At 35.4% G+C, this 23,709-nt stretch overlaps 1 protein-coding gene and 1 pseudogene across 1 annotated transcript in view; both read right to left on the reverse strand.

Moving 5' to 3' along the window:
• ANKRD27 (ankyrin repeat domain 27) overlaps window positions 1-23,709 on the reverse strand; it is an 88,701-nt gene that overhangs the window by 27,886 nt on the left and 37,106 nt on the right. Inside the window, exons 4-15 of the mRNA XM_074211473.1 lie at window positions 21,759-21,869; window positions 19,849-20,005; window positions 18,530-18,684; window positions 18,250-18,309; window positions 18,104-18,157; window positions 17,943-18,008; window positions 17,780-17,856; window positions 16,753-16,874; window positions 14,876-14,954; window positions 14,053-14,185; window positions 10,362-10,454; window positions 8,852-8,979 (exon numbers count right to left, since the gene is read on the reverse strand). Of these exons, the coding sequence (XP_074067574.1) occupies window positions 8,852-8,979; window positions 10,362-10,454; window positions 14,053-14,185; window positions 14,876-14,954; window positions 16,753-16,874; window positions 17,780-17,856; window positions 17,943-18,008; window positions 18,104-18,157; window positions 18,250-18,309; window positions 18,530-18,684; window positions 19,849-20,005; window positions 21,759-21,869 (1,235 nt within the window). The remainder of the gene's footprint in view (window positions 1-8,851; window positions 8,980-10,361; window positions 10,455-14,052; window positions 14,186-14,875; window positions 14,955-16,752; window positions 16,875-17,779; window positions 17,857-17,942; window positions 18,009-18,103; window positions 18,158-18,249; window positions 18,310-18,529; window positions 18,685-19,848; window positions 20,006-21,758; window positions 21,870-23,709) is intronic.
• LOC141505792 (vacuolar protein sorting-associated protein 4A pseudogene) lies at window positions 1,755-4,509 on the reverse strand (annotated as a pseudogene).

Consider the following 23,709-nt stretch of genomic DNA (forward strand, 5'->3'; position numbering starts at 1 on the left):
CATATAATAAGATGTTTGTTTATTACAATGAGCTATTGCAATGATATGGACCATAGAGCCAGGTGGATGCTGGGCCTAAGGGGTGGTATGGAGGTTCAGGACCTCTTGGCCCCAGGGCCAGGGATCTGTCTGCTGTGCCACTCAGCTACCCTACAGCAGAGTCAGAGTGAAAGGAGAGAGAAAATATAGTACATGGTAGTGGAGAAATACGAAAGGAGGGAGTTGCGATCAGCCAATGGCAACGGTGGAAAAATATGGAAGTAAATTTTTTTGACGGACTTATCATAAAGAATATGATCCACCCACGACAGAATTGGTGGTGTTGGAACACAGACTGAAGCACATTTTTTATTATTATTATTTTGGGAGGGGGTGCAGGGCAAATGGGGCTGGGTGGCCGGGCTGGGTGGCCTGCCTGGGGCCACATAGCAGGGTGATCATTGGGTGTCTGAGGCCGGATTTGAACCCAAGTACTCCTGGCTCAAGGGCCAGTGCTCTGTCCACCACCTAGCTGCCCCTACTATTATTACTATTTTATTTTATTTTGTGTCTTTTTTTTTCTTTTTTTTGGTTTTTGAAGGGCAGTGGGGTTGGGGTGGCTTGCTTATCACACAGCTAGGTGATTGTTGGGTGTATGGGGTCGGATATGGGCTTGGGTACTCCTGGCTCCAAGGCTGGTGCTCCATCCAATGCGCCACCTGGCCATACCTACAATTATTACTATTATTTTTTTATTTTAATTTTAATTTTTTCTCTCCCCTTTATCACTCAAGCGAATCTATATTTTTTGGGGGAGGGGGTATTTTGTTTACTCTTAAACAAGAATATTTTATTAATGTATAAAAAAACATTATTTGTACAAAATGAAAATAAATAAATATTAAATACAATGCAAAAAAGGAAAATGATAAATGTTGGAGAATATATGGGAAAATTAGAACACTAAAAAAAAAAACTTGTTGGATATCATCTCCCTATTAGTCATTTTTGTTCTAAATTTTCATTCCAAAGATCATTCTCTCCTTGGCAGAAAAAAAAACAGATGCAAAATAAATCCTGAGCAGCTCCTGCCCTCTTTCTGATGACAGCTTGTTACTGTCCCATTCCAAATAGCAGTCCTACCCCTTTGATTTCTTTCCCTGTGAAACAACTTTAAAAATTAAAAAAAATTATTATATTTAACTTTCCTCATCAGCTATGGTCATTATAAAATGTAATGTTCCTTATATTACTGCTCTTTTTTTCTTTGTTAAGATTTCAGATGATTCTATTTTTATTTACAAACAAGACAAAAGTCTAAATAGCATTAATTTAGAATAATTCCCCCCCAAAAAAAGTTAAAAAAAAAACCAGAAGACGGAAGAATTAGGGAAAGGAGAAATAAACATTTGGAACAGAGGAAACATGACAGACCCAGGATTCATCATGTATCAGCTGTCTCTGAGGCAATAGAAGAAGCCCATCCTCTTTGCTTCCCAGCTAATCACCTGACAACAAGGTGTATTCTGTTGTGAGTGGAATTAGCCCCATGCAACCCTGTCTGGTTGTTGGCTTGGGGAGAGGAAGTGCTGTGGACTTTCTCTAGTCAATCTCCCCCTTCATCATCACCCTAATAGAAGCTTCTAACCGCTCCAAAAGCCTCTGAGAATTTCTTCACTTTCAGGTCTTCTGCAACGATGATGAGTTAGATGGTGGCCAGACTGAAGCATGTCAGAGATGCACAGCACAGCTCCAGTAGTTCTATCCAAGTCATCTCAATGGATCCAGGAGAATAGGGTCTTCTGGAAAGCAGGGGTCAGGACTGGTGCAAGAAGGGTCCTGATCTTTTAGAAGGGTGTTGCTGACTGCACTTTTTGCATAGGCTGCAAGAAAGAATCCCACACAGTAATGCTAATGTCTGCTCCCAAGTATCATCTGTCTTGTGAGTTAGCTCAAGGAAGTTGGTCTCAGTGAGGCTACATGGGGTATTCTCAAGATGCACCCAAAACATCTGCATCCAGGATGCTTCCTCTGGTAATGAAATGTAAATTTGTGTTTCAAACCTCCTTCTAATGGCTGAATCCAACACCCATGGAATGTTTTGTGTCCCCCCAGGGCCAAGGTGCCATCATTGTTGTTCTCAACCATCTTCATCTGGACCAGGAACACCATCATGATATTCTGGGCAACCTTACTCTCAGTCACATTCTGAAATCCACAGAGATTGGAATCCACCTCATCTATGTAAATGATGGAGGGTTGGTGCTACATGGCTAATTCAAGAAGAGTTCTGAAGAGCTTCTCACTTTCCCCTAGTCATTTATTTGTTATTTGGCCATCTCGTTGAGTGCTTCCTTAGCTCTCTCCAACCCAGCCACATAATTCTACTGAATGGTAAGCTTTTCCATGACAATGATCATAAGCCATTTGTGCAGTTTCTTTTTCTCTGGATTCTCTCCTTAACTTCACTGTCTCTTCCCTGTTGTCATTTAAAGCCTCTTTCACTGGCTTTTTGCTTTGTCTTTATGCCTTAAAAGTAATCCTTCAGCTCCTCAGGTACTACAAACACTTTCTTCAGATGTTATCCTCTGCTTTGTCACTGTTGTGCCTCATATTTGATTGAATGTTGAAAATATTTCACAGCTTCTCATAGTTCTTGACTTTATCCTCTGCTGTAGCCTTCAATATGAAAAAAAAAAGTTCTAAAGTACTATTAACTAGAGAAATAAGAATTTAAAAAACTGTGAAGTTCCACCTCACATCCATCAGATTGGCAAACTTGACCAAAAAGAAGGAAACTGGCAAATGCCGGAGGGATAGCAGAAAAACAAGTACATTAACACACTTGGAATTGTGAACTAGTCAAGTCGTTCTACAAAGCAGTTTGAAATTATGCCCAAAAAAGTAATTAAACTTATTACTTATAATTACTTATAAAAGTAATTAAATTAAATATCCTTTAACATAGTGGTATCTCTCTCTACTAGATCTATACCCTAAAGAAATCAAAGAAAAAGGACCTGGAAGTACAAAATTACTTATGTTAGCTTTTATTTGTGGTGGCAAAGAACTAGAAATTGAGGAAATGTCAGACAATTGGGGAATGGCTGAACAAGATATGGTATATGATTGTAATGGAATATTAGTATACTGTTAGAAGTGACAAAAAGGAAGAATGGGATCACTACGAATCTACATTTAGCATGGTTAAACATGTAGAACCTATATTAGATTGCTTTCTGTCAGGGGTAGGGAAGAGGGGGGGGAGAAAATGTAAACATCAAAATCTTATAAAAAATGGTGAAAACTACCTTTGCATGTAGTTGAATAAACAAATAAATGAAAGTTAAATTTTTTTAAATGATGAAAAGGACAGTTTGAAATACCTGAGAAGACTTGTATGAACTGATGCTGAATGAGATGAGTTGAACCAGGAGAACATATAAATAACAACATAATAACCATCTGCAATTCCAGAAGCCTCATGATAAAATATGCTGCCTGCCTCCTAATAGAGATAACTGACTCAGAGTGAATGAGATATATGTTTTTTGGACATGATCAAAGTAGGAATTTGCTTTCCTCAATTAAACATTTTGTTAACAAGATCTTATTTTTCTTTTTTTCTCAATAGGGGAAAGGGTTGAGATGGAAGGGAAAGAATGTAAACCTGAAAATAAAAATAAAATTGAATTTAAAAAAAAAACAAACCTATTTGCTTTTAGAATATTGCTGTCAATCCAGAAATTGTTATCTTAGTTCTACTCACTTCACTTTTCCTCAGTTCATTCAGTTCTTTCCAGTTTCCTCTGTAACCATTCCCTTTATCATTTCTTACAAGACAATTGTTTTTTATAACATTTATATATCTTTCAACCATTCTTCACTTAATAGGCACCATCTCAGTTTGCAATTCTTTGCCAAAAAAATATAATTTTTACATCTTTGAAAGTTTATTTTGCTTAGGATTAATCTATTAATCTACTCTCCCTTTTATTCCTCTTCTCCCTTCCTCTTTCCAGTCTGTTTGTCTGTTGAGTTAATCAGTCAAATACCATTTATTATGAGCCAGGCACTGTGTATAAAGCACTGGAGCAGCAGCTAGGTGGGGCAGTGGATAGAACACTGGCCCTGGAGTCAGGAGTGCCTGTGTTCAAATGTGACCTCAGACACTTAATAATTACCTAGCTGTGTGACCTTGGCTAAATCACTTAACTCCACTGCTTTGCAAAAAAAATAAAAATGAAGAAAAAAGAAAAGCACTGGAGATACAAAGAAAAGTCAAAAAAAATCCTGTTCTCAAGAATCTTGCATCTAATTGGGAAGACAACATGCAAACATGCAATTGTAATCAGACTGGATAAATTGGAGGTACTCTTGGAGTGGTAAGATCAAGGAGGACTATATAGGCTTCTTGAAGAAGGTACAAAATTTTTTTTTTGATGGAATAAGCAATCTTTATTTATTGTGTGTACAGCCCCATCTTCTCTTGGGGCTGGGAGCTGCTGGCCCAGCTGCTTCCCTAGTCATGTTTCAGGCTCAGCCTCTTGAACAGGCTTGCCCAGCCCCACCTAAGGGTTGGTCTGCAAGTGGTACAGGGTGGTCAGGTGGTCACTCAGGTGCTTGAGTTTCACCTCCTTGTCCAGGTAATGGCTCTCCAAGAAGTCACAGAGCTGCAGTTTCCCTTGGCTGGAGCCCAGGGCATGCAGCTTTAGGAGGGCCTGCTTCAAGCCCTTCTCCAGGTTCAGGGCAGCCTCAATGGGACCAACCTGCAACCCCACTCATCTTGGACAGGAGGAGATATGGCCCTCACACTGGTTCTGGAACCATATGAGGTGTTTGGCACCCTTATGTTTGTCCTTTACCAGCTCCCAGGAAAAATATGATACCCTGGGAAGGGTGACATCTTCCCAGTTGAAATATAAACCCAGGGACACGTAGGAGTAGGAGGACTCAGTCTGAGAGGAGTTTTGGTGGATCTGGGAGGTGGAACTGATGGCAGCAGGGAAGAGGCAGCTGGTCCCAGGGGCTGGCAGGCTGCAAAAAAGGAGAGGGGAGCTGGGGGACCCTGGATCTGTTCCATCCAAACATGATGAAGCAAGAACCAGAGGAGAGCCAAGTGGTGTCAAGAAGGTACAACTTTAACTGAAACCTTAAGGGTGCCAGGAAAACTAGAAGGCAAAGGTGAAGAATAATATTCCAGACATGGGGGACAGATAGTGAAAAGGGTCAGAGTAGGAGACAATGTCTTCTGCAAGGAAGAAGAAAGAGCCCTTTGTCACTGGTTAGCAGATAACATGGAAGGAAGCAAAATTAAGAAAAGTGAAAAGATAGGAAAGGTTTAAAAGCCAAAATAAGGAGATAATGGAGATAATAAGGAGCCACTGAAGTTTACTGAATAAAGGAATGATACAGCCAAATATGTGTTTCAGGAAATTCAATTTGACAGTGTCTCATTTCATTCTAATTCCAAACTTGAACTACAAGCCCATTCTAAGTCAAGCCTGACCTATTATAGCCTCCTTTCCTCCCTTGTACTTTTCCAAAGCTATATTCTAGTCATAAATTTCATCTTCCAAAGTCTGAGTAATATCTTTGAAATCAGATTCGCTTCCTATTATTAGAATCTCTAGTTCATCTTACTTGTCGGTCATATTTAGTGCATTTCTTTGTCAATATTAGAGGCCTCAGGCTTGAATACTGGTTCCTTTCTTGGATTATGTTACTGCTGAATTTTAGATATCGTTACTGTTCTTCTTCTTTCAGTTTAAGCCTTCTAGAAAAGATTTGAAAGACCTGACCAAACACATTCTCACATTCTTTACTATGTGTACTCTAAACTTGTTCAAGATTATGTAATTCTTATATTTTAAACCCTGGTTCAGAAATTCAAATCGCAATCTTAAACACCATCTTTTTAGCCAGCTGTCTAACCTTCCAAATCAGTCCTTGGTCTCTCCCAAGCAACAGGTTTAAAAGCACCAACTGTGTCCCTAAGGAATCACAACCTTTGGCAATGCTTTCTAGTGTTCCTTTTGATAGTACCATTTGAAACTACCTCAACCACCAAGAATAGTAATAGTTATCTGTTTTCACAGGTGTTAAGGAGACTGTCAAGTCTTACAAGCATAAACAAGAAAAATTACAAATCTCTACTGTTATTGTTAGACTGATTAAACAGCTGCCTCATCACCCTCAGCAGCACCCTCATCACAACTACTATTATACATTTCTCATAGCTTCATCTTTTTTTTGACCCTTTCAGGATAATCTGTATTTTGTCTTTACTTGGAAAACAAGAAGCTACTCCCTGCTCAGGATGTCTAACCCCTTCATTTTCAGGAAAAGCCTCAAATTTGTTTCTTAATTCCAAGTATGTCGCTGTTTGTTTTTTTTCCCCCTCAATTCCAAATTCAAGAACTAAAGCTAAAGTGATGAGTAAATTAAAAGCAATTAACAACCAGTTATCAAATTTTTTTTTAGGTTTTTGCAAGGCAAACGGGGTTAAGTGGCTTGCCCAAGGCCACACAGCTAGGTAATTATTAAGTGTCTGAGACAGGATTTGAACCCAGGTACTCCTGACTCCAGGGCCGGTGCTTTATCCACTACGCTACCTAGCTGCCCCAATCAAATGTTTTTAAAGTCAAGAGATATCACAAAAAAGTAATTCTGTAATAAGTGTGAGGAGAAAAAGGGATTTTTCCAAGAGGACTACATGGATACCCAGGAGAAATGAAACAACAAATAAAAAATAAAAGCACCTGTGGAAAAAAACTGAAATAAAAAATAAAAAAGGAAGTTCCTCAGTAAAAACCTGAAAGCAAATAGATTAGAAAAGAAACAGTGAACCTTACCCAAGAGACAGGTCTATTGGGAGACCTAACAGAAATCAATGACTCCATTAGAGAACAGGAAATAGAATAAAATCAAAAGACTGAAAAAAATAGAAGAAAATGTAAGCTATCTGATAACGCAAACAACTGATCTGGAAAATCAATGGATACCATAAAGCCATTATAATAACAAATCCTGGATATTATATTTCAAATTACATTTGGAAAGGAATCTCCAAAAATAGTTCAAGAAAAATCAAAGACTTCCAAGTCAAAGAAAAAATATAGGAAACATCCAGAAAGAGAGTTCAAATTCCAAGAAGCCATAATCAGAATCACAAGGATTGTTAACTATAAAGAAGAGGGGGTAGGGGTGGCTACGTGGCGCAGTGGATAGAGCACCGGCCCTAGAGTCAGGAGTACCTGAGTTCAAATACGACCTCAGACACTTAAATAATTACCTAGCTGTGTGGCCTTAGGCAAGCCACTTAACCCCATTGCCTTGCAAAATATCCTTAAAAAAAAAAAAAGAGGGATTACAATATGACTAATATGGAAATATATTAAACACAATTATACAGGTACAACATCAGATCGTTTGCTGCCATGGGGATGGGAGAGGAAAGGGAGAGTCATAGAAAAAGAGAATGAATGCTGAAAACTACCTTTGTATATAACTGGAAAATAAATAATTTTTTTAAAAGAAGAGAAGAACTTGGAATATGATATTCCAAAAAGAAGAAAATAAAATTTTACAACTAAGAATGAATTATTCAGAGGCAACTAGGTGGTGTAGTGGATAGAGCACCAGCCTTGGAGTTGGGAGGATTTAAGTTCAAATCTGGCCTCAGACACTTAATAATTACCTAGCTGTGTGACCTTGGGCAAGTCACTTAATAACCCCAATGCCTTTCAAAAATAAATAAAACCAAAAAAAGGAAGAATGAATTATTCAGCCAAACTGAATAGTTTTCTCCTGCAAGGGAAAAAATGGCCCTTTAATGAAAAACAGGACTTCTAAGCAATCCTATTGAATAGTGAGTAGTGGAAGAAATAGAATAGAATAGTAAAAACACTAAAATATTAACACAGGAATTGAGAGAAACATAAAAAAAGGTAAATATGTTTGATCAAGTGGAGGGAACTACATAAGGATGAAGTATTTACATTCTTAAATGAGAAGAAACAAGTGTCACTTTAGAATCTTAGTGTTAACAAAGATCAAAGAGGAAGTGAAATATGACAAATGACTCAGTAATCATTTAGTTGCATTTTGATGATGACAAAGAAAAAATAAAAGGCGTGAAGAGGAAGGTGTGAGAAGAATATTCTAACATCGCCTGATCCTCAGTTTCATCTGAGGCAGACAAGAAGGGTAAAACACACATACAATTTGGTTTACCAGGAAATGAGAAGGAATAGAAGAATGGGTAGAGTCACAAGAAATGGAGGAAATTGCTTCCATTCCAGAAAATGCCTGAAAAAAACTTCCTCTAACTAGCAAAATGACATGCTCTGTTACTATGCAGCAGGCTTCTTGTTCCTATTAAAAGTCAGGAAGAGGGGAGCTAGGTGGCACTGTGGTTAGAACACTGACCTTGGAGTCAGAAGGACCTGAGTTCAAATTCCATCTCAGACATTTAATAATTACCTAGCTGTGTGACCTTGGGCATGTCACTTAACCCCATTGCCTTGCAAAAAACAAAAAACAAAAAACACCTATATAGCACATTACAGTCTACAAAAGTTTCAAATACTAACCTAGCACACAGCAATTATTTCATGCTCTCTGTTTCTATCTTGCTTGTATAATGACCTGTGAGATGTAAAAGCCAAGTGGGATTAGCCCCATTTTACATATGAAATTTAAAAAACTTAAGTAAATTTTTTTCAAAGTCCTAAGTTTGCCTAATGTTGTTATATGACTAATAAGTGACAGAGCTAATATTAAAACTTAGCCACTCTTTCCACTATACTAATTCACAATGTTTTCAAAATAAATGTTCCTAAGCAGTGTGTTATCCTCAAGGACATCTTACCCAGAGACCAATTTCTCACAGTTGTCACAGAAGCAGAGAGGATGGCACATTTTTTGAACAGTGTCTTTATCATGATCATCCTGACCCAAAAGTTTTTCTACTTCTTCCTGGTTTCCTGAAGCAATGTGCTACAATAAACCCAGAAAATAGGAGACATTATAAAATACAGTCAAACAAATAATGTAATTTATCTAATGTTGCTTGAGTTCAAATTTTCAGCTTGTAGAGCTCTACTTTCAAAGCTTTTAAATTATTTAACTGGCTCAAGTGACTGAGTTGAGAGGTAGAGAAATTAAACTCAATACTAAATTAATGTTCTTGTACTGAGAAAACAGTCATTCCCTATCTTCAAAGTTTTACCCCACAACAGATTTTAGCATTATCTTTCCCCCAAAGCCTCTCTCCTTCCTATGTTCCCTATTATAACCTAGATGTCCGATGTCCTTCTTGACTCTTCAATATCTCCATCCCCAACATCCAATCTGTTACCCAGGCCTTTCAATTTTACTTCTGCAACTTCTCTTGAATATGTGTCCTTCTCTCCTCTGACATGCCACCACTCTGGCCACTAACTGGCTAATAATTCTACCTGCCTCAAGTCTCTTCCTACTCCAATACTTCTTCCAATCAGGCATCAAAATCATTTTCATAGGTCCAATAATGTCTGTCTCCCACTCAATAACACCAGTAGCTCCCTATCACTAAGGATAAAAACTCTTTATAATCTAATGTAGATCCCTCCCCTCCACAACCTTTGCACTCTTCTTATACCTCTTTCCCTGACATGTATTACTCTCATTTTACACAAGAAATTTCAATCCAGTGATACTATCCTTCATGCTATTCCATAAACAAAACACTCTCTTCTCAAACTTGAAGATTTTCTCTTTCTAGTCCTCCAGGTCTAGAGTGCTCTCCTTCCTCATTTCTGTCTACTGACTTACCTGGTTTCCTTCAAGCCCTATCTAAAACACCATCCTCTACAGGATGGATTTCTAATCTCTTAATTATTTCCTTCCCTCTCTTAATCATTTCCTATTTATTCTGCATATAACTTGTTTAAACATAGTTGTTTACTCACTCTCTCTCTCTCTCCCCCCCATGAGAGACAAGGATTGCTTTTGCCTCTTTTTTTGTATCCCCTAGCACAGGGCAGGCCCTTAATAAATGCTCTCTGGGGGTGGCTAGGTGGCATAGTGGATAAAGCACTGGCCTTGGAGTCAGGAGTACCTGGGTTCAAATCCGGTCTCAGACACTTAATAATTACCTAGCTATGTGGCCTTGGGCAAGCCACTTAACCCCATTTGCCTTGCAAAAACCTAAAAAAATAAATAACAATAAAAAAATAAATGCTCTCTGACTGACAGCAAAGGAATAGGGACAGAATAAATGCCTCAATAAAAACCAAATGAGAATTTATAACTCCCAATTACCAAGAGTCAGCTTTCTGGATTTGAAAAGACAAACACACAGCATTGTCTTTAACTACAGAGAATCATGGGTGTCTCACCTTAAACAAACAATCAATAGGAGCCGAGCTCATCTGGGAAAGTAAGTTCATTCTCTGCCTCAGTGATAGTTTGTCACCAAACCCTTCAGATTCCTAGGAGACAGATAAATCACTTTTGAATTAAAATAAGGCCTATATCATAGAAGAAACACTATTAAAGCAAAGATTACTTAATCTTCACAATTTCTAACTGAAAAAAGATAAATAGTTGATGTCTTCTATGAGAGGTGCATTTAGGGTAGGGATTCTTAAGCTTTTCTTGAATCATGCACTCTTTTGGGAATCTGGTAAAATTCACAGACACTTTTTTCAAAATAATGTATAAATTCACAAAATAAATGCATGAAATAAAATACACAGAATTACAAAGGAAACTAATTATATTCAAAGACAGTAAATAAAATATATTTTTTTAAAAGTTAACAGATTCTAGGATTAAAAACTTCAAGTTTAAAGTTAACAGCAGACATATTGTAGTTGAAATAGAGATTTCTCATTCATTTATAAAAATGTTTAAGCTATTTAAATTAATTTAATAATTAAATTAATGTAAGATTAACTAAAATTAAAGAATGCTGCCAGAGATAAGTCTTTGCAAAATATATGGAGAAGATTTTGCCCCAACATTCCAGTGAGGGGTGGTTGGCATGTGACAAACACAAAACTATCAAAACTGCTGGACTTTCATATTTAAATAGAATAATAAACAAGACAGAAGATGCCTTTTCTGAGAAAATATAAAAACACATAAGGAGAGGACTAATTAACTGTTCCTAGCTAATTATCAAATTAGGGCTTATAAAGAGCAGAAATTAATTTTTCAAGCATCAAATATTTTCTTGTCTTCATGATAGAATAAAATGAAAACAAGTTTTTGCAACAACCGGAAATTATCCCAAGGCAATATCTAAGAGCTTTGTAGAGCTAAGGTATGCTGTTTTTGTGCTTTTAATGAAGATTTTTTTTAATTAAAGTTGCTTTAGTTATTTCATGTGGTTTTTCAAGTACTTTAAACTCTCTCTTATTATGTAAGCAGGAACAAAAAATGGTATCGCACTTCCAGATGTCATACCAAATTATAATGCAACAGTCATCAAAACATGTGGTACTAGTAAAACAAAAAAAAAATCAAGGTTGACATGTAAAAGACAGGGAGAATCAAAAGCAATAAAACTAAATAATCAAGCATCTGGTAAATGAGAAAAACTAAGTGACTTAGGAAAAATTTCCTTATATGAAAAAACTGCTTGGAAAACTGAAAGCAGTCTAGCAGAAATTAGCCTTAGACCAAACATCTAACAACACAATCATAATACACTATAAATGGATATATCACCTTATATTAAATTAGATAAAATTAAAAAATTAGAAAAGAAACAAAATAATTCTCACAGTTACATTTAGATGTGTTCTTAAGAGTTAAAGGCAATTACAAAACAAATGGATAATTTTGACATGAAACTAAAAACTCCTCTATAAACAAAATTAACATACTTAGGATGGATGAGCAGGAAAAAAAAACTAAATGAAGGAAAAAAATTTTTGTACCAAATTTCTAAGATATGGGTTTGGTATTCAAGATATAAAAATACACATACACACATACATATGTGTGTATTATACATTCTCACAGATAAACATAGGTATGTATATGCATATTTGTGTGTATATGCATATGTATACAAACAATTCTCACTAAACTCAAGTGGACTGTTACCTCGGTCCTCTTACTAAAGCAATTTTATCATAATGAAAATTTGCCTGAGGATGTGGGGGAAAGGACGGCAGGAGGAAGGCAGAAAAGAGACTAAGTTCTCATGGAGGACCAGCACATAATTCAAAGACAGTTGGAGTCAGAGACAAAGAAGTAAGAGTATGAGGAAGAACATAGTAGCCATGTGGAAGCCTGGTCAGAACTGAAAGAAGAACACTTTGCGAGGGGGCAGACAGATGGAGGAGGACATGGACATAGAGAGGAGAAAATAGATGACATGCAGGAGCTAGCAACAGACCAACAATACTCAATAAAGACAGAAGACAGACATCCAAGGACAGACACACAGGCAGAGTAGGCCAAAGATGTCTTTGTGGCAGTCTCCTCAGACACATCCATTTGGTTTCTTTCATTTGGAGGAGTTTTGAGGTTGTTTTTTGGTTGAAGGAAAGGGTAGAAGGTCCCAGAATGGCAAGCCAATGGGACAGGGGCAGAGAGAGTACATACACTAAAACTACAAACATGCTATTTAGGAATGCAGATTTCTTTCAGAATGCTACACATAATATTGAATTTGCATAGTGCAAATTTACATAAAGTGAAAACTGTCTATTTTGTATAGGATATAAAACCACATGCATGTGTGTATATGTGTGTATTGTGTATGTATATATAGGTATGTGTACCTATCACTGTGTGTATATACAAGTACATTTTACATATTTAAATGCATATACATGTGTTTATATCTATACACATAAAACTATGTGTATATACATGTAGATATAACCAAAAGTCATTCCCCAAGAAATAAGTGGTCAAAGGATATCAACAGTTCTCAAAATAACAAGTGAATACTATTAATAATCAAATGAAATGAGTAAGAGAAATGCAAATAAAAAACTATCATGAGGTTTTACTTCACACCCAACAAATTGCCAAAGATGACAAGATAGGAATAGGATAGGCATACTGGTGTATTATTAGTGGAGCTATGAATTAAAAGCAATTTGGAATATGCAAATAAAATGTCCATACCTTTTGACACTAGAAATGATTCCATTACTAGATTTATTGCCAAAAGGAAGCCACTGATAAGAACAAAGACTACACATATATGTGTATATATACATATATAGTATTATATATGTAAATATACATATATGAATAGTTACTTTTTCTAATAGCAAGAAATGGAAACAAAGTAGATGTTCATCAACTGGGAAATGGCTAAACAAAGTATAGTACATAACTGGAATATTATTATACTCTAATGAACAACAAACATAAAGAGAATCATGGAAAAACAAATGAAATGAATTAGCATGAAGTAGGAAGACAAGAAAACAATATACAAAATGACTATAACAATGTAAATGAAAGAATCAAAAAATCAAAAGTGAATATGTAATCTTTTGTAATATGAAACTTGAAATCCAAATACTAATTAGGAAAATAACTCTCCTAATTAAATCGTGCTGTAGAAGTGTTAGCATAATACAAATAAACTCAAAAACAGATAAAACTGACAGAACTTTATATCAAGACTATGATAAACCTTATACAATTTTCAAGTAAAATATTTTATACAACAAATCTCTGGGTGTGCTTCTCATATCCTGGAATGGCAACACTAACTGGCAACTTAACTACCAGCCTTTCTTTAAGTTGTTCACTTCCAGAATGGATCCAGAAAGAACAGAAATGGGCAAGACTGGACATGATTGTTGACTCAGAGGTGAAATGAGCCAAAATTTAAAATTCATTGGGTATTGTTATACTAAGAAAACTGAAATGAATAACAAAGGCCATTTAGTGATGATGTCAGAAAGGTCAAGATCAGTTCCCATTCACCCACAACTCCTCTACAAGCAGTGTGGCTCCATTCTCTTGTAAGAGAAATCTGAGCCCTTTCTCTTAAGTCCTTCAAAACCATATGGATTATACCATAATAAGTAAAATAAACTAAATTCTTACAGGAGGCTTTTCAGAGAGATTTCCTTGCCGAATATACTCTATTGCAGCCTCTATTGAAGTCAGACAATAACCCAATTCATCTTTTGTTGAACTACTAAATCTGAAGTTTTTGATGTAGCTCAAATTTGCCATCCTAACAAAGAAAGAAAAAAAGAAAATTATAATGATATCAGTCCAAGTGATACATTGACAAAAAAAATGTGGTCAAGTACAATCAATGTTCCAAAACTAAGTTTCCTAAAACTAAACAAAAGATATGGTATTGTTCAGTTAATCTGATCAATTTCATTTCCATCTGTGTTTAATCTTCAGCTGATCCAATAGAATTAAAGAACAGCAAAACTCCATACTTAGTCCAATGAGAAGGGATAATACATAGCATAAAAAAGAGCTCAAAACGAAAATAATTTCATAGTAGAACTATGACTAGTTCTAAATTACAGAACTCTGTTCCAGTATGTTGGCATCTATTCAACTAAAAATTCTTTTATTTACCAGTAAAAAAAGATACAAAAATACAAGTATCAAAAAGGTAACCAATGATTACTACTTATATATTGGGTATTGCCTACACTAAAAAAATGGCTATAAGATTTTTTTATCCAAAAATTTTACTATCCAGTCTTTCTCCTAAAAATACATAAGGGAGAAAATAAATTAAAACTGATTTTTGTTTTACTTTCCTGAAAGAAATTAGTACTCAGCCTGAGAATATGGTCAAGTATCTAGTCTTTATAAACCTAGGCTACTCAAAATATGAATCTAGATAATAGAAATCATATTGCAATGTTACAGGCTAAAAACATCTTTAAAATTATTTTACCAATTTGGTATCTCTGTCTTCACAAGTAAATAAAGCAAGACAGACAGAAGATCATCAGCACACATGGTCTCCATGTTAACTGTAGGAAGAAATATTCAAGAAAACAAAGACACTATAGTTATATATCTCTTTATCTATCTATAAAATCACATCCCCAATATTATTATGTTCAAAATACATAAGTACAATGTCACTGCCCTCAAAATAGAAGTCAGATTCAATGGAAAAACAATACCCACACTTTGCATATACAATAAACTGTCCTTTCATATGATACAAAACAAGTTTGTTTCTTTTTTCAGGAAACTAAAAGAACATGGGATTAAATGTCACATCTCCCTAAAGCTATTAACAAAGTTTTTTACATTTTAAATACTATGTGCTAGTTCTCTAGTTCTAGCTTTTTATAAGTGGACATACGACTGGACATCAAAACTGGATATATGACTTACAATCACAAAGCTTACATTGAACGTGAAAGTAAATATGTTACTTTTAGCAAGGAGAACAAAAAAGGAAAGAAGAAGTCCATGCTATTAGTGGTGCGATGACTATTCATCAAAAACATATTCTTCTAGTATCTGAAAATAAACAATCAGAGATTCTAACGTGCCATATAGATATATATATATATATATATTCCCATATTTTTAAATAAATGACAAAAACGAGGATAAGCTTGGTCATTTTCCAAAGCATAATGAGCTGAAAATTATTATCTACCTCAAGAGGTTGAAGAGAAAACAAGTAAGGTTCTCTATTAAAGTATATCTAGCATCTCCTACCATTTCAGTTATTTCTGGGCCCTCACATTTAATACTGGTTTCTTTTACATTGTGACTATACTTAAGTTTTATTAGCAGGACACTCCCATCAAGTCTTCACTGTAAGTAGATATTTTCTTTATCATCATCATCATTATTATTATTAATAATAATAATAATAATAAATGACCATATAATAATAATAATAATAATAAATGACCATAACATTTATAAGTTTTAGGGGGGAAAGTGGAATGCTAACCTAGCATCTCATCCATAAATCAATCAACAAGCATTTACTATTATGCAAATACATTATACCAGACACTATGTTTAGTTTTGCTTTCTAATAATCCTATAAAGTTATTCCTATTTTGTAAATGAGGAAATTGAGGTCTACAGAACTTAAATGACCTACAATTACACAGTAAATAAGCAGTAGAGCTGAGACTATAATCTAAATCTTCTTGGTCCAAGTACAATGTTATAAACTGACTCCTCTTGATTCAATTTCCTCTTTCTTCTTACAGCACAGAAATGATTATACCCCATCACACTGCTCAATAAACTTCAATGGCTCTTGATCATCTCCAGGATCAAATAAGAAATCTCCTATTTAGTTCTTACTAACCCAGTCTCTTCCTACCTTTCCAGTACTCCTCTACATGTCTGTGAACCACTGACATACATCAAAACTTGTTCTTTCTTGAAGGTGACTCAGACATTTCCATCAACCGCCCCCATGCCTGGAACCCTGAGTCCTCACCTGGCCTCTGTCTCCTGGCTTTTCTGGTTTCCTTCAAATCTCAATTAAAGTCCCACCTTCTGCAAAAATCCTTTCCTAGTCCTCCTTCGTCTTAGTGTCTTCCTTCTGAGACTACCCCAAGTTTATCCAGTATCTTGTCTATAGAAAGTTGTTTTGCATGTGTTCTTTCCTATTAGACTGTAAGATTCTCGGGGGAAGCCTTTCTTTGTATCCCCAGTACTAAGTACAGTCCTAAAACATATTAGGTGACTATGTAACTCCCTATATCCTTCCATTAACTGTATTGCTCTCTCTAAATTTCAATACTGTAGGAACATTCTATCCCATTTTCCTCCCTGTTTACAAACCTCTTTGGCTAGGAGATTGCATAATTAGCTGTACCACTTTTCGAAGACAAATCAGCTTCTGTTGTGGAGAGGTACATTTGTTCAATTGACCCAGTTCTCTCTTTGCACGGGGTATGTTGAAGCTGTAATGTAATGTGGAGAGACAATTTAGGTCAGAAGTAGAAAGTTCATACTAATTCATGATTCTTTCACAATAAGCATCCCAAAAGGGACTGCACAAATATTTTTAAAAAGTAATGGAGGGGGGATGGGGTGGCGTAGTGGCGTAGTGGATAAAGCACTGGCCCTGGAGTCAGGAGTACCTGGGTTCAAATCTGGTCTCAGACACTTAATAATTACCTAGCTGTGTGGCCTTGGGCAAGCCACTTAACCCTGTTTGCCTTACAAAACCTAAAAAAAAAAGTAATGGAAGAGGAGCATCTAAGTGATGGCAGTGGACAGAGCACCAGTCCTGGAGTCAGGAGTACCTGAGTTCAAATCCGGCCTCAGACACTTAATAAACACCTAGCTGTGTGGCCTTGGGCAAGCCACTTAACCCCATTGCCTTGAAAGAAAAAAAAACTAAAAAAAAAAAAAGGAATGAAAGAGAAAGCAAAAGAATCATATTCAAAATGATAATTTAACAAATCAGTGACAAAATGAAGCAGAATCAAATGCCTAACTCTAATGAAATTGGCAACAGTGGGGATCACAAATCTCAAGCTTATAATAAGGCCTTAGAGGCCTTATTATAGTAAAACCTCTTCATTTTACATTTGAGGAAACTAAGGCCCAGGCTATCAGGTATTGGAGTTGGGATATGAACACTGGGTCTCTTAATTATAAAGGCAGTGTGCTTCTCACCACACCACATTAATCTAGAAAGTATATTATACTTGCAAACCTTCTAAAGGGATTATAAGAAGTAGAAAATTGAAGTCCATGTTTTTTAATTCTTCTCCATCCCCGGAATCAAATATCACCCAAAACAATCTCCCAGGAAGAAACAATAACCAAAATATCAGCCTTGTTATAATGTAACTCTTACCTGAATTCTGGTTTAACACCAATATCTTTCTGCTGAAGGTCCTGAAGACTTCTTGTAATTTTGTTAAAGGCAGCATCCTAACAATAAATTTTTAAAAGTTTGAGTTATTTAAAACTACAGAATAGGACTTCCATCTCTTTTCTGAAGCCTATTTATAACTTACCTCACTTGCTTCAATAGTTCCCACATATTTAAAGATCAGATCATATATATCATGATGAATATACATCTGCAAAATTAATCAGATCATAATTTTAGAAAGCATTATTATGCAACGGCAAACAAAATATATAATTTTTTCATCTTGCAACCTTAATCACTTACTTCAACCGCCTGTTTCATCAAATTCATCTGAAGCTCCTGTTTGGCTAGCATTTTCTAGGCATTAAGAAAATTATGTTAAAAAGAACCTTATTTGCATTGGGTAGAACTTCAAGTAAATATCTGTATCTACAAACCATTCTGCTTACCAAATGAGAATCTCTTAACAACTGCTGAAGACATTTAGTATAAAGTGCATTCACTGAATCCTGTGCAAAAAAAGAGTAAAAAGTATGTAGATAAGTTGTCACTTAACCCCAATCACCTTGCAAAAAAAAAAAAGATAACAAAAACCAACATGAATAAGCCATCTTGGAATTTTAAAAAATAGATAAGGATAAATACTCCATGAACAGCTAAAATATCTATAAGATTTTTAGTTAAAAAATTATTGAAACTACTGTTCCATTCAATTTACAAGTTACTGACTATGTAATGACGAAGACTCTTTCTTTCATAATCTTTGAATGTTCGGTGGAAGGATGCAATGTTTTTGTCAAATCTCTCTGAGTATCTTCCCAAAAATTCTCTTACATCTTCAATTGTTTTCAGGGTAAAAGAATTTGATGAGGTTGAAGATTCTTCTGTAAAGAAAAAAGAGATAAGCCTAAACAAGAACTCTGATGTTCTTTCATTCATTATCAAACCTAGAAATGGATCTCCTAAGGGCAGCTAAGTAGTAAATGGAAAGAGCATTGACCCTGTATTCTGGAGGATCTGAGTTCAAATTCAGTCTCAAACCCTTACCAACTGGTCACCCTAAGCAAGTCACTTAACCCCAGCTGCCTCCAAAAGAGAGAGAGAGAGAGAGAGAGAGAGAGAGAGAAATGGACCTCCTGATAAAAAAGGCAAAAAAGGTTTGACGAAGATCCAAATTAAAAGCCAATTTAACATTGGGTATCCAAAAGACTGACTCAGGAAAGCAACAAAACCAGCCCAAGACTATACCAGTGAATGAAACCCTAAAGAGCCAGGAAAGAATTATTCTAGTCTGGGTTACTCTTTGATCTGGAAATTAAAATAAAAAATGTAATAGTAATATTGGGGAAAAATTGTCTCACTGTCTAGAACTTTTTACATAACATCAAAATCAGTCACATTAAAACAATAGGGTCTAAGAAGCAGGTGATTTTTAAAATAAAAAATAGACTTGTTTGAGGAAAAGGATTTAAAGATGAAACCCACAGAATATGCTAGCCAATAAAATTTAGACTGATTATTTCTAAAAAGATTTTTAGTCCATACATCTTAATAGAAATGTGTGTACATTTCTCAAATGGAATTACATAATACCATAAATTTATCTGTATGTTTAAAAAAACAATTTACAAATTTCAAAACACTTTTGTTTATGCATAATCTCACAAGAGCTGTTAATAAGCTATTATGAAATCTATTTTCCAGCTGAGGGAAACTGAGAATTAAGAATTAAGTGATTTGCTCACAGTCACATGATTACTTAGTGACTAAATGAAAGACCTGAACCCAGATCTTCTGAATCCTGCTCCAGGGCTCTTTCCACTACACTATCATTGAAAGATTTAACCTTTTACTTAGATACAATCTGATACAATCACTGTAATGTTTTATTTATACACACACATACACACACACACACATATACACATACATATATATACATATACATGTATATGTAAATATACAAATATACATAGATTTGTTATATGTATTGCATATATATAATCTTTAAAAAAAAGCATATGATAAAAGTTTTTTTCTAAAAATACCTGTACTCTCTTTTTTCTCCAATGGATGAGCTATACACAGTATACTAAAACTTTCTTCTTTTTCATTGTAGAAAGTTTCTTCAAAGAGAACAGGCACTGAGAGGGGATAGGCAAAACCAGCTCCTAATTTAATTCTGTTTCCTTGTATAAAAATCTCCTGAAATTAGAAAGCAGTAATTGATCACACAAACATCACCTAATATTCCTCCCATCATCTGAGGCCAAACTCTTACTTTAAAAAGCCAACTGTCTTTCAGGTTTAAATATGACAGGTTATATAGTTTTCTTTTAATTACATAACTGAAGGTACCCAACCCTCTTCCTTTCTACACAAAGATCACATTATCATTATGATATTTTCCTTTTTTAATGAGAGTTGGGAGAAAGGGTCAAGTAATTTGCTAAAAATGGGAAAAAACTTTCACCTTTTAGGGAAAAAAAAAGTAAAGGTTAAAAAAAGACCAATTCTATTTGATTGAGATAGTTGATAAATATCTTGATCCAAACAAAACTGACAACCCTGCTTATGTCTCTCTCCACATTGCATAGGTACCACTTTCCTTAGGGCAAGCTTTCTTTACCTGAAAAGGTGCTCAGTAAACAAGATGCCTGGTTTCCTTAGGAGATTAAGGCCTTTAATTTACCTACACTATGATACTAAACTGCTTATCTCTATGAAAAGAACTACGTTTTTTCAATATATGCTTTGAAAGATCAATGATTTCACTGATATATATGTTAAGCTTAACAGAAGAGTACATGAAAGGCAGTGAGTTATATTAGAGAGAGCACCAGATTCCCATCAGAGGACTCCTGCCACTTATTACTTGGGTGACCTTGGCTGAGTCTCTTTACTCCTCTCAATTTCCTTATGTGTTAAGTGAGAGGGTAGGCTGAGATGGTCTCTAAGGTCCCATAGCTCTAAATCTATAATTCTAGGATATATACCATGAGCATGGTCACTGTAAGGGGAAAATGTGAAAAGCTTTCTTCTGAACCCTCCCATTCAAAATAAAAAATTTTATAATGATTCAGCCTCTGGGGTAGGGATGGCTTGAAGGTATAAGGTATTGAGACAAGTTCTTCCCCCTCAAAATCTCTCTACAAGCAGCTAGTCACAGTGACTAAAGTTCTACACTAGAATCATTTGTTTGGGCCTTAAGGGTTTCTTTGGTACCTAGAAATTCTCTGTGAAAACGTGCATAATTACTAAGTTGGGAGCTACTTTAAAATCATCAGTCATCAAAACCTCAGAAGCAAGCTCAGAGAAAGATCTAGAAAGGAGAGGATGAAGAGGAGTGTATTCTTCCTCAGGAACAAGGAGTACAGGGGAAAAAAAGGACAATTGGAGAACAAAGAATAATTTTCTTGACCTCAGGTTGACACCTAAGAATATAACCCTTATACAGGCTTCAAAGTAATTGAACACAATTCTTTCCTCTTAGGGAGCTGATTAGAAAGAACAGAAAGAAGAGATACAAACACTAACTCACCACAAAAAACATTTCGTGAGCCCTGACTCCCTAGGTCATTGTTCCCTCCTTTCTCTTCTAAGTAAAGTGAGTTCTAAGTGATATGGAATTCAACTTCCCAAGTCATTTTTCTACCAGCCTTAACAATCCTTCAAAGTAGTAACATACATTCATATAAAAACAGAATTGCCACATAAAGCTGTTCCTATCATTGCCAATTTGAAATATTAACATATTGTCAACTGAATCCCCACTGTAACTCTGTCTGTCTGTCTGTCTGTCTGTCTGTCTGTCTCTCTCTCTCTCTCTCTCTCTCAAGTTCCCTTATCTTTAAAGAAATACAACATATCTCCTATTACCCTGCCTGTTTCCCCTCTCTCGCCTATCTCCCTTCCCTTCCCAGTGTCTCCCTATTTGAATTATGAAGAAATGGTGTACCTTTCCATTTAAGGTCTGAAAACTCTCTCCCACTTGTTTCAGGACATAGGAGTCAAACTGACAGGTAGATTGTGTGCTGCTTGATAGGCTTCCTTTGCAAGGTACTAAGACCTACAGGAAAAATCAGTTAAGTAAATTAGTGTGATTCTCAATACATAATTAAAAACAACAACATGTTCTAATTTTATTACAATGATAATTTTTTTTACCAATTCAACTAAATTCAGCTTTTGAATATATTGTTACAAAAGGTAGTATTCAAAGGAAAAAACCTAAGAGAAGACAATTGCTAACAAAAGAAAGCCCATCTTATTTCTGGAGGCACTATGACTCCCCCCACTAGGGCCCATCACTCCCCGAGGCCCCTGGAAGAGGGGGAGGGCACTTCCTTATACTTCTTTGCTTAGAAGCAGGCAACTGGTTTCCTCTCAATGTTAGGACTACAGATTTCTACTGCTAATTGTAGAATTCTCCAAGCCCATAATAGGCTAATTCAGCATAAGCATCAGTAGGATTTATAGTCAGAAGGGACTTCATAGACCATTTGATAGATTCACAAGAAGGCCCATCAACCCCCTCAACTTACAGATGAAAAACCTGAGGCCTAAGAAGGTTAGGTCACATATGTAGCATGGCCAAAAGACTTCCTACTCCAAAATCAGTTCCCATTTCATTACCACACTTTTCCATTATAACTCATTCTATTATGACCCCAAAGAAATTAAGAGAGAACCCTCAATTTAAATTACTTCAGTCTACTGGAGCTAAAATAAATATCTAAATAACCTTCACCAGGACTTGTGTGATTTACTGCCTTTCACCACAAGCAGCCACCACATGGATTCAACCACTTAAAGCCAAGATAGTGGGACAGGGACATGATTAATACTAATGGGATTAGGCAAATCAAATGACAAGGAACTGTATTTGTTAATAAATATTTTATTTTTTCCTATCTGCAAATTTAACTTAAATACAAATAATTATAAACTGTTATTATAATCTTTACTTTGAAATTAAATTTTCATCCCACTATCTTGTCTTAAAGATTTTTTTAAAAATGCTCTGTCAAAAAAATGCTTTGTCAATTCAAGGTATTCTTACAAACTGGTTTATTTAATGTTTTAACAAGAAAACAAGAAAAGTAATTATTATCACTAATTAATCATGTGATTACAAAGTAAGGATGCAATTTCAGGAAAAGTGTCTTTCTTCCAAACCCCCTCCCACCAATTCTTCCAGAGTTATTTTTCTATTTCACTCAAAATAAACCTTCGTAGTTCTGTACAAGTAAATAGACTTTTTTTTTTGGCAAGGCAATGAGGTTAAGTGATTTGCCCAAGGTCACACAGATAGGTAATATATTAAGTGTCTGAGGCTGCAATTGAATCCAGGTACTCCTGACTCCAGGGCCGGTGCTCTATCCACTGTGCCACCTAGCTGCCCTGACTTCTTTTTTGACTGGGAAAAAGCAAGGCTATTAACCCCCAAATATATTCCATAGTACTATATATATATTAATTCAATGAAAGACATAAATAATGATTTTATAGCTAATCTTAAGTTACTAAATGAATCTTTCATAGCTCTTTAGGACAAGTCTGGAAGTCAAACTTATTCTATTAACAATGAAGTGAAAGAATTTAAATTGAAGTGCTAATACTATTTTGCTTCTCTGTAATTTTATAAATTATCTTAAGAAAATCAGAAATAGTACTATGGTTCCAAAATATTTCATATGCAAAATTTAATAAGAAATTTGCCATTTTCCCTATAATTTTCCATATTCAAGCATAGACTAATATAATTATGTCTCTTCTTGAAATTCTAAGAAGGAAATCCTTTTTCCGTTTACATTTAGGTGATAACTGCTAGACTCTATGGGGAAAAAAAGAAACCTAAAATCATAAAATAAGCCTCACTCAGCTTCACTAAGCTAGATGGAAAAAAA

Source organism: Macrotis lagotis, chromosome 1 (assembly GCF_037893015.1).
Source record: "Macrotis lagotis isolate mMagLag1 chromosome 1, bilby.v1.9.chrom.fasta, whole genome shotgun sequence".
In the NCBI taxonomy this organism is placed as follows: domain Eukaryota; kingdom Metazoa; phylum Chordata; class Mammalia; order Peramelemorphia; family Peramelidae; genus Macrotis; species Macrotis lagotis.